At 40.0% G+C, this 12,162-nt stretch overlaps 1 protein-coding gene across 1 annotated transcript; it reads right to left on the bottom strand.

The window, feature by feature from the left end:
* Positions 1 to 1,938: 1,938 nt before the first annotated feature.
* Positions 1,939 to 9,844, bottom strand: slc25a25a (solute carrier family 25 member 25a). The gene is made up of 10 exons (XM_058636956.1): positions 9,573 to 9,844; positions 7,454 to 7,580; positions 7,249 to 7,336; positions 7,055 to 7,166; positions 6,213 to 6,371; positions 5,297 to 5,449; positions 5,097 to 5,204; positions 4,829 to 4,996; positions 4,530 to 4,680; positions 1,939 to 3,182 (listed from the first exon to the last, which is right to left on the bottom strand). The coding sequence occupies exons 1-10, from the start codon at positions 9,732 to 9,734 to the stop codon at positions 2,998 to 3,000; spliced, it is 1,413 nt and encodes a 470-aa protein (XP_058492939.1). The 5' UTR covers positions 9,735 to 9,844; the 3' UTR covers positions 1,939 to 2,997.
* Positions 9,845 to 12,162: the final 2,318 nt, after the last annotated feature.

Genomic DNA, 12,162 nt, shown 5'->3' with positions numbered 1-12,162 from the left:
CTTCCGTGTTTTGGTACGGAAGCCGCCGCAGGACAAAGTGCAAACCTGAGCGGGAAGTCAGTGTATTTAAATGTTTTTTATCGCTTTACAACAATTGAGTGTTTTCTAAACTGTTTTCTGTTCATAACTTTTTTATTATCAGTGTGTTCCAGAGAACAGTGAGCTGCTGTAATATGATGTGTAGTAATCTTTTATTTTATTGCTGTTTCTACAAACTTCTTATCAAAGCTGTAACTTCTCTGTGAACACTTTATTATTCCACCACTCTTTTAATGCTTCACAGATGTAATTTTACAAAGAAAAGGTCTCAGAAATACATTTCAACAAACAATTCAAACACAACATAAAGGAATAAAACAACAGCATGTATTATTACGGATTATGTATTAATATTATTATTGAATTGTTCTAAGGGGGGAATTCATACATATATCCACTCACAATCAGAGTTTTTTATGTATTTAAATAAACAGAAAAAGACACTTACTATTTTTTTCCATTTATTTGACCTTTATTAGAGCCAGAAAGTTACGTAAGTAATATGATATATTTAAACTACAACATAAGGGCATGCAAGTCAATAAATAATCTTATAATGGAATCAAAGAAGAAGAAAAAGTACATTTTATGTTGTTGTTTTCCTTTTTAATATATAATAAATATATTTATTATAATAAACATAATAAAGACAGTATTTACACTACAATAATCATAATTCTTTCTTTCTGGTTAAAACAAATATGGCTCTCATGTAAAACAGTAGAAGAGAAGGTTAAAGGTCATAGTTTTAAGTTGAATGCATGTTGAATAATGGTCATGTGACTGGATTTCAGTTCTAATCTATTTAACAGGAAAAAAACATCCCATAAATAAATCAACTTTACAACAACAGTGACACAGTGTTTTATTACATGTGGCCAAGAACAAAAGGGCAGGACATTTAATGTACATCTATGATATAATCTATCATATAATCTTAAACTCCTCCTCCTGTGTGTGTGTGTTCTCTGTTATTGTCAAGTGTTTTTTCTTCTTCTTCTTTTATTTGTAAACCACCATTATTACTAATAGTTATAATATATAATATTTCAGTCAAGTACATTTTCTTTATGTCCTGTGTTAAGCACGATGGAGTAAAAGTAGCTATTTAAAGACGATTTAAAAAGTTGACCTTTGCTAAAACTTGAGGTTTTAAAACAGAAAGTGGAATTTTATCTGTGGAGGATTTCCCACAAATGAGAAGAGGAAATAAAGTTTCTACTTTCACTTCAACGTGACCATAAAAAGCCAGTTTTATTTTTAGTTTTACCTCCGAGAAACAAAGGAAAACAAAAATCGAAATTTTTTATTAATAGTAATAATATATTCCATACTTTTAATGAAGTTTAAATTCAGACGAGTTAAGTTTTTGTTGTCTGTGACTGTTTTTTATTCATCTGTTGAAAATATTCAGTTTAATATAAATGTCATTAAAGGGACAGTTCAGGGTTTAGGAGAACGTCATCGCTCCTCATTTATAGTCATTACACTGTTGAAAAACTCTGAATCTTACTGATCTACTTTCCCTCAGAAAAGTTAAAACGTTGATGTTAAAATCCAAAGAAAGCAGAAAAAGACTTCATTTTAAAAAGGTTTTATTCCTGTTCTGTTGTGATTCGTCTTGTAAACTGTAACTGGCGCCACAACAGAGGGGAGTTTCAGCCTCAGGGAACTTCCTGGTTTGAAGTGAAAATGAAGACGTGTCGTCTTCATTTTCATCCCATTTAGTTATATTTTTATTAAACTGTAATCTAGATTTCATGAATAAAAGAAGCTATGTATAGAATAAAATGAGATTTATGGTCATGTTGAAGTGATTTCCTCTTCTCATTTGTGGGAAATCATGTGACAGACACACACACACACGTTTAAAAATAAAACCACACGAAAAGGTGAAAACACGTTGAACAAGAAACTGCATTTATTTGCATGAAAACGATCCATTAAAACTCTTAAAAACACAGGAACAGACTTGGATTGACATCACATTCTGAGGCCGTTTCAGATTAAAGTGCTTTTTATATGTTGCTGTTCTTTTTTTTTAAGCCCTTGTTTTTTCTGAGTATAAATGATGTTAAACAAAAACATCGCGGTGAACTAAATAAAACGACTTTCCCTGAAACCTGAGGTGAACATTAAGACATTTATACCTTTTCTTAAAGGGCATAATTAAACTAACCAACATTAACAGATTCTATTCATGTGAACTTGTTAGAGCAACGAAACCAGCAGCAGCAGCAGCAGCAGCAGCGGCAGCAGCAGCAGCAGCGGCAGCCACGAGTGACTCGAGTACAGACACCAACCCCCTTCATTTTTAACACTGACGACACGCGACCTCGTTCATGTGTAGTGAAGATCATGTGATCATAAGGCCGTCGTCTGGTGACCATTTCCCTGACATGAAAACATTCATTTGACATTTTTTAACAGTCGCACGTTTGGCTCTTCAGACAGGAAACAAAAAATAATCCACCTTTCTACATCATAAAAAATAAATACGGGGACGGCGTGGAAATAAATACTCAAGACAAATCCTGACGATGGATCCATTCACACAGGTGGAGAGAGGTCAGACTCACATGTGCAAAGATAATTCTTCTCTCAGTGACACAATCATCTCTTCAAACAGGCGCTGAAGAATAAAAACCACTTCAGTTTATTATTAATGCCTGACGCTGGTTTTGGTCCCAGATTCAAAGTCTCTTAAACAGAAATAGCAGCAGTTGTGGTCGGGACAACCTGAGCTCACAGAGTCCAAATCCTCCATCACCCCCCCCCCCCCCAAACATCACTGTCCATATTTTTCCTGTCGTTAACTCGCCGACATTCACAGAATGAGACGACGACTCCACGAACCCTCACAGGAACCAGAACCGGTCCTGGGATTCTGTCGTACGAGGTGCCGCAGGCTCACGGGCTCACGAGCAACCGCCACGTGCTGGGAGGGTCAGTGAGCTCTCAGAGCGATGTCACTCCCAGCTGCTTCTTTATGTTCTCGTAGACGACGTAGCTGATGCTGACGGCGGGGACCACCTTCAGGAAGTTGGGGGCGAGGCCTCTGTAGAGACCCTTGGGTCCCTCGGTCTCTAAGATCTGCCTGAAGAGACCGGTCATGGTCACCGGCTGTTTTCTCTCAGACATTGCTGTGAGGAGATCAAAGAAAAACACACGGGTTAGAAGAATGAACCAGTGATAGAAAACGTAACCACATGTACAGTTTAATGTCATCAGGTTAATGTTTGTCTTCCTTCTCTGGGCGTGGCTCTTTAAATAGTTCCTGTGTGAGTCACTTTATGTTGTGGTTTCATTCAATGACTAGATTTATGATTTAGAGCAATCAAGATCCAGAGGTGAAAACAGCCACTTCATAAAAGACTTGTGTTTTAAGAACATGTTCACGTCTTTATCTCACTCACTCTCCCACACCAAAGTCCAGGAGAGTGAGTGCTTTACAGACGTCTGTAACGGTGAGATAAAGACGTGAACATGTTCTTAAAACACAAGTCTTTTATGAAGTGGCTGTTTTCACCTCTGAATCTTGATTGCTCTAAATCATAAGACTTCATAAACTGCTGGAGTTTCTTTAGCAGTTTATGAAGTCTATGATGTCTTTAAGAACATGAGATAAAGACGTGAACATGTTCTTAAAGACATCATAGACTTCATAAACTGCTGGAGTTTCTTTAGCAGTTTATGAAGTCTATGATGTCTTTAAGAACATGAGATAAAGACGTGAACATGTTCTTAAAGACATCATAGACTTCATAAACTGTTGGAGTTTCTTTAACAGTTTATGAAGTCTATGATGTCTTTAAGAACTCGAGATAAAGACGTGAACATGTTCTTAAAGACATCATAGACTTCATAAACTGCTGGAGTTTCTTTAGCAGTTTATGAAGTCTATGATGTCTTTAAGAACATGAGATAAAGATGTGAACATGTTCTTAAAGACATCATAGACTTCATAAACTGCTGGAGTTTCTTTAGCAGTTTATGAAGTCTATGATGTCTTTAAGAACATGAGATAAAGACGTGAACATGTTCTTAAAGACATCATAGACTTCATAAACTGCTGGAGTTTCTTTAACAGTTTATGAAGTCTATGATGTCTTTAAGAACTCGAGATAAAGACGTGAACATGTTCTTAAAGACATCATAGACTTCATAAACTGCTGGAGTTTCTTTAGCAGTTTATGAAGTCTATGATGTCTTTAAGAACATGAGATAAAGATGTGAACATGTTCTTAAAGACATCATAGACTTCATAAACTGCTGGAGTTTCTTTAACAGTTTATGAAGTCTATGATGTCTTTAAGAACATGTTCTTAAAGACATCATAGACTTCATAAACTGCTGGAGTTTCTTTAGCAGTTTATGAAGTCTATGATGTCTTTAAGAACTCGAGATAACGACGTGGACATGTTCTTAAAGACATCATAGACTTCATAAACTGTTGGAGTTTCTTTAGCAGCTGCTGGTGAAGGCCTCACCTTGAGCTTGCATGCGTGTTCGGACCAGAGCCAGCGGGTAACTGGCGAGCTGACCACAGGTGCTGGACACGGTCCCACAGGCGAGGAGGACAAAGATCCCGGGGTCAGAGCCGTTGGCTGCGTACTGCTCCAGGTATCTGTTCTTCAGCGTCTGAGGGGAAAGAACAGTTTAGTCATCAGTCCAATCCTGTAACGAGGTCAGCTGTGGTCAAACACAGATGTCAGCGTTATCTCTTATCTGTGATTGAAGCCATCAGTTCAAACAGAGACGGAGTGAACGCGCCGCGTTTTGACCTCACCTCGTACACGGCGAGGTCGATGCCTGCGTATGGGATGATGCCGAGCATGTTTGGGACGTAGCCTTTGTAGAACGCTCTCAGTCCTTCTCTCCTGACGATCTGCTTGGCACAGTCGGAGATTCCCGTGTACTGGCCGCTTTTCCTCAGAGCCAGACGAGTTTTCAACACCTGCTCACACATGAGGGAAAACAACAGCGTTACTTTGTTATCGTGTGACTGCAGCGCTCAGAGCGGCTGTGATGATGATGATGATGATGATGATAATCACCTCCATCGGGTAGATGGTGCTCTGTGCGATCACACCGGCCATAGAACCTGCGGCGAATCGCTCCAGGATGCTCAGAGTTTGCGTCTCGCTCCCGATGAGATGTTTAATCTGTAGGATTGAGAAAAAAAAAAAAAAAAAGATCAGTCAACAGACGTCGAGCAGAAGTCGCAGCTTCATCAAAGTCTGCGTCTGCGTCATACCTGCTCGTACGCCATGAACTTGAGCGCAGACTCGGGGGCGATTTTGATGATGTTGATGCCGTTTCCTCTCCACAGGGATCTGGCCCCGCCCTCTTTGACCATCTGTGCCAGGCCGCTCATGATGTAAATGTTGTTGCTTCTGGATCCATAAACCTACGAGACAAGAGGTCGATGGAAAACTTTAATAACTTTGTGAAGTTTAAACATTTCAGGGGTTTACACCAAGAAAAGAAATGGGTCGACTTTGTTTGACAAATCAACGACGTCGGATTCAAAGTCGACAAACTGGACCTTTAACACAGTGAGTGACGTAAATCAGTGGGTGACACAGATCCAGAGTAAAGATTACAGTCGAGAGTGTGACGGACAACTGGGGGGAGGTCTCTGCTGCCGCCGTGTCCCGACTCTGACGGACTCTGACCCGAGCGCCGACACTGTCCCTTAAACATTAACTTATTTATGACACTACCACACACACACACACTCTTCGGTAATCCCTCTTAATCTATTGCTTTTATAAATATCAAACATTGACGATTCATTTTATAATTCATCAGTTTGTGTTTCTTCAGAAATGTGATTTTTCTCTGGTTTCTTTGCTCCATAGAACAAAGAAATCATTAAAACTTTATTATTCACTGACGAACAACTCAGTGATTCATCGAGAAAATAGTCAACAAGTAAAATCTACTTTTCTTTCAGCTGTTGCAGATATAAAAGAGGAACTCTCCTGAATCAGATTTTAACCTTGATGTTGAGCTGACGAGCAGCTGACCGGGTCATGTGACCCACAACGGAGGATAATTCTGTTCCGCTGTACGAAGCCCTAAACGCCCGGCCTTCACATCACAGCGTGGTTTAAAATGAGAAAGATCCAATAACGACTGCACATACGATTAAAACCGCGCCGTCTCACCTGCATCATGACTTTGAGTCGGTCCAGAGGGGCGGTGCACGTCCGGGAAACCGCCCCGGCTCCGCCCCCTGCCACCAGGTGCCTCCACCACATTCCGGTTTGTTTCTCCTCGACGGTGAAGTCGTCGGGCACCAACAGGTCGTCGCCCACGTCGAATATCTGCCACAGACACAGAGGAATGTTTAGATGTCACATGACACAGATGGTATGTGCGAGATCACACAGATTCAACAGAATTGTCATTAGGAACAAACGCACACACACAGTGTTCCAGCTCAGATTCAAGGACACAACGAGAACACAGCTCCTGTATTTTAGTAGAATATTCCTGGCGTGTGTGAATGTGGGTCAAACCTGCTTTAAAACAGAAAATTGACCTTTAACAGGAACAAGAACCATAAAAATCAGCGTATCTGTTTCTGTGCCGCCTCTGGTTTATTCCTGCGTCATCACTGACCCGTTACACAACTCTGATAAAAGCCACGGCTCTGACACAGATCATGTAACAGTGTGACTTCCCTCTGACCTGGTCAGGACGAGTGGAAGCTCTAATCTGTCATTAGACATCATTTCCTCCCTCACATCTGCTGCATAACTTCTCCACCTGCGGCTCCCGTTTACGTAACAGCCAGACGTAATCCCGTCTACATAATCCTTCCAGAACATCAGCTTAATTTCTGACGCACAGTGTCTGCTGCTGATGAAGCATATTTTAGGTAATCCCAATCTCATATTGACCTGATTTCTTTTTAACCCTACGATCTGACACCACATGCACTTGCTGTGTTGAGTAAAAGTGAAACCTTTGTTCTCCTGTGAGTGAGTGAAGTCTTTGAACTCACCGTCGAGTGTTTCCAGTAGAGGATGATCTCAGGAATGTTGTCCGTCTTCTCCACCATGGCGTAGTTGCTCCAGTCTTCACTGTCGATTGTGATCGTCCCGTTTTTATCCATGCTTTAAAAATAGAAGAGCATCAAGGTCCAACTCGGTGCATCAATAAAGACTTTTAGCAGATTAACTGGATTCATTAAACTACCTTTCGAGGGCTTTCTCCGCCTGCTGCTGGGAAACGAGCACGCCGAGGTCCTGCAGAGACTGCATGAACTCTTTGGGATCAATGTTACCTAAAAGAAAGAAGAAGAAAGTGTCACACACACACACACACACACACACACAAGCCAAACAAATGAGCCAGAGTCCGAGTGAAATACGAAACCCAGAGAAACTCAGGTGCCACATACCTGCATTCTTTGCGTCGACATTATTCACCACCAGCTTCAGGTCTTTCTCGTGATCTTGCAGATAATGAACAAACTCTTCAAAGTCCAGCTGTCCATCAACACCGCTGTGCAGCAACTCAGAGGTTTTCTGCAAGAAAACAAACATGTCACAGGACGTGAGACTCCGGCTGGAACAGGTCTGTAACATGATCAGTCGTTTCCACTCATACACTGAACACTTTCAATCAGAGCTGCAACTAACAATTATGTTCATAGTAACCTGTTGGTTCGTTTCTCAATTCATGTCAAACCTGGAAATTAATACATTTCAATGATTTCTTTGTTATATGGAGCATTTAAGATGAAAAACACTTCATTTGCGGGTTTGAGAATCAACGAGCACTAATCAAGAAAATAAGACAAGTGTAATGACTTGTGTTTATATAGTTCTAGTATATCACAGTTTATAGTTGGAGACATCAGTCCCTGCAGAAAGTGACACTAAAACAAATTAATGGTCGACTATGAACAGGAAGAGTGCTCCATCTAAAATATGAATCTAAAGATAACCAGATAATTAATTAACCAGCCAATCACGCTGCCAGGAACATGATCCTGTCTCTGGATTTAGACCCAGCTTGGATTTCACAGTCCTGCAGGACAGAACCATGACCCACTTGCCAAGTGGCAGAGCTCTTAATGTGAAGGAATGACGTGCGTAACTCGGGTCTATCTTTGACCTGGACCGCAGGACGAACAGCCAACTGCTGTAATCTCGTCTAAGCTGTAACCTCAGAGAGAGAGAGAGAGAGAGAGAGCGAGGACAGCAGCAGATGTCCAGGCTGAAACCTGAGCTGCTGCCCTCACCGCAGCCATATGACAGTCAAGTTACCTCCACAAGTGAGTTACAGCAGAGTTATTAGTGTACTTGGAGACACCTGAGGCCACAGTGAGTGCATGTGACAGGTTTGCAGGTGCAAGTGAAGCTGCAACACCAACGCCCAATATTCCCTATATCTCATCTATCCTGGGTTATAATCAGTTCAGCGTCTCATCGACTGTATGTGGAGCAGTTTATCAGCACAAAAGCTTTCTACACATGTGCAACTTCAAAAGATTATCTTTATCGTTAAGACAAAATAAAAACCCACAGAGAAGATGATGCTGCATGTTCTTCTCAAATAACTTTTACAGGCAATTCCACCTTTAAAATATTGTAATACCAATTCAGTTTGTCCTGTGAAATCTTTATTCTGCAGTTTGAGCACAAAAATAAACAGTTGTTTGTGGAGCTGAAACAATTACTCGATTATTAATGATGACTAAATTAACTGTCAACGACTATTACTTCGTATTGTGAATATTTCCTGGTTTCTTTGCTCCACAAAGAAAAGAAAGACAACGAAATCATTAACACTGAATCAATTTGGTTTGTGGACGTTTGAGAACATCGTCCTTCCCAGGTTTGACTAACACTGATCAACGTTTTCTAGGCCAAACAATTACTCGATTAATCGTGAAAATAGACAGATTACTCACTTGTGAAATACATTAAAATGACACAAACATAACTTTATATGCATACATTCAGGGCTTTAACGAGCACAATTTGAAATTCCTGGTGTGTTTTAAAACTGTACGAATATATTTTATGTTCCGACACAATTTTAAAAAATGTTTCATAGACTTTTAATTCAGTTCAATTTAAGATCGTACACTGAAATTTGCCGCTTCCCTAAATTCACACGGGGAATTTTTTTGGGTGGAATTTTCCTTTGCAGGGACTGACACGCCGCGCGCGCGACCTGCCGTAAGCTTGGAAAACCAATCAAAACCGAAACTATACAAACTGAACACAACTAATATGAACAGAAACACACGTCTCAGTGTTTGTTTAGCATATTACGTTCAAATTGACGTCAACATTTTGACAAAAATCTAGGTTTTTTCGGAGCCGGCTTTTTGTGCGGCCTATTCGTAAGGCTTCGTACTCGCCGGTGCTAATGCTAATGCTAATACTTCCTGTGGCCGGAAAGAAAAGGATGAAAAAAGTGAGGCTGAATTCAATGGGATTGAGTGAGAACACGGCAATGGTGACACATATAAGACCATAAATGAAGACTTGAGAGTGTTCTCGTACCTCACGCCACCGCTGGTAGGTTGAGAACTCTTCGGACGGAAGGAACACGCTCAGCTTGTCGAACACGGACCGGAGCTCGGACGGGAGCACTTTGGACTCGAAACATTCCACCTCCACCTGGTCCGAGTTAGACACGGGCACGTAAAGGCACAGACCGAGCATGGCGGACACTTTAATGTTAAAAAATTAAGTACGATAAATAAATAGCGCGCGCACAGAAGTGAATGTGTCTCTTCTCCACCGGACGACACTGAAATGCCGGTAACTCCACAAACGCCGGCTTCTAAAGAATGCCACGAGAATGTCACGCCCTCTTCCAGGAATAGCTGAACGTCACTGGACGGTCCGACTGTGACGTTGACGTCATTTTAGTACCGTCCAATCGCTGAGGCGGTCCATTGCAGGTCTCGTCTCGGAGACGCCTCCTACCTAGGTTTAGAGGAGCGCCGAGTGCTCTCGACCAATCACCGACCTTCTTTCGTTCACGCCTACGATTGACCAATCATGTGTCTTGTTTCATTTAAACCCCTGACTGAAGCAAAAAGATCAGACAAATAAACAAATAAACAACAAGATTAATAGATTTGATGATTTATACATTTCATGCTTCCCAGAGTGTTTTTATGAACATGTGAAAAAATATTCTTCATGTATTCATATTTATTTATGTATTATGTAAATCCCCTCAAAGCAGTTATGTAATATGATATGATGTCATGTGATTCATGTATACTCATCTTGTTTGAAACAAAACACTGTTGAATCATAAACTGACATATCTGAGCAGTTTCCTGTTTTGCTTGTTTTAATCAACACTTATTTATATTCAAATATTTAGAAAAAAATAAATAAAATATATTTATAATATATACAGTAAATACAGTGCAATTCACCTTAAAAAAGACATGAAAACAGGAGGTGAAATAAAGAATCGTGGTGTAAGGAGAAAGTAAAGCAACTTCATGGAGATCTTAGATAGCTAAGATAGTAGCTATATAGATATTACAAAAGAGTGTAGAAATGCCAGGGCACAACAGCTATATGAGAAATAAGGAATAATACAATTTGAATGCAACCAGTGCAACAAGTGCAAGTTATGGATGAACACAAAATGAATGTGTGAAAATGTGTGCAGTTTATACACAAAATGACCAGATGACAGAGTGAAGACACATTTTTGTGGACTTGTGTCGTACGTGTGCACCTCTGCCCTCATGAACGTCTGTCTGCGTCCTTGTCACAGTTGGACGTGTCTCTCTGTCTCGCTCTTGCTCTGTTTGTCTAAACTGGGAAACAAACTCCGGCCAAAAGCCAAAAAGTTGCCAAAGAAACAGTGAGAGCAGCCAAGAGCTGAGATCACGGAGCTACCAGCTGATCCTGATCCACGCACACACGTATAAGTTCCTGCCTGGTGTGGATGAACTGGACAGACGTGCAGACACTGTTACTGCTTCTTCTTTGTAGTAGTAGTTAGTTTTTTAACTAGTAGTAGATATTTACTCCTCAAACCTGGCTGTCTCCATGACTACAGCAGTAATTACAATTTTCAACCCAAACATTTAGTTTAGGTTAACGGTCAAATCTAACAAAAGAATCTCTTTGAATAAGTTGATATTTTTTCAGAATAAAAGCTCTGAACTCGATATGAAATGACTTTTTTTTGGTGAAGATCAGATCTGTTCAATCATCTGCTGGTTCAGACACTGATGCTGGAGGACTGAGGCAGAACATCTCTGCATTTACTCGGCCGGTGATCTGCTGTGGCCACAGAGAGAAGACAAGAGAAAACAAAAGACATTTTTACATGAAATGTTTGCTTTAAAGTTCATTTTAATAAAACATATGCATTTAAATCTTCACTGTATTCAACAAATACAGCAAATGTGGTTGCTTGTCTCTATGTGACGGACAGATTACCTGTCCAGGTGTGGCCCCGCCGTTTGAATTGAATTAAATGGAAGAATGTCCTTTTTTAATTCTGTGTAAAGCACCTTTAATCACCTTAATAATATAATATAAAAAAAAATATAATAACAATAATAATAATAATAATAAACACAAACCTTGACCTCATTTACACATTAGATGTTTCTGGAGAAAAAGCAGTTTGAATGTTGTTGGAAGATCATACATAAGATGGATCTGGGAGAATTAATATTATTGTAATTATATTACAATAATATTCATTTGACTTCATTTGACTAAACAGCTGATCATTTGAATAACTGAATGAGAATATAGAGTGAATAATAAAATCATGTCCCTTTTATCACAGATATTCTTTTTTACAACAACATGTGATTAAAGGTGAGGAAACAGCGTTTGTTTTGTGACCTCAGAGAAAAGTCCAGACTCTGTAAAAACAAACACTGACGTCACAGAAGAAGCAAAAGTTAACGATAAGAGTTAAGAGTAACGATTAACAGGTGACAGGTGACGAGCTGCTGGTGAAAGGAACAACAAGTTTTCATGCTTTCATCACAAAACTCTTCCAAGTGCGTCAGAGAAACTATGAAGCACTCAGTTAGCGTCAAAGGTTTGTCCATTCTGGGCCACTGTAGAAATGGTGGAGTCGGACTTTACGATCTGA

The sequence above is a fragment of the Solea solea genome, chromosome 8, assembly GCF_958295425.1.
Source record: "Solea solea chromosome 8, fSolSol10.1, whole genome shotgun sequence".
NCBI lineage: Eukaryota > Metazoa > Chordata > Actinopteri > Pleuronectiformes > Soleidae > Solea > Solea solea.
The sequence above is the reverse complement of the archived record's forward strand: the minus strand, read 5'-3'. Positions and strand labels throughout refer to the sequence as shown.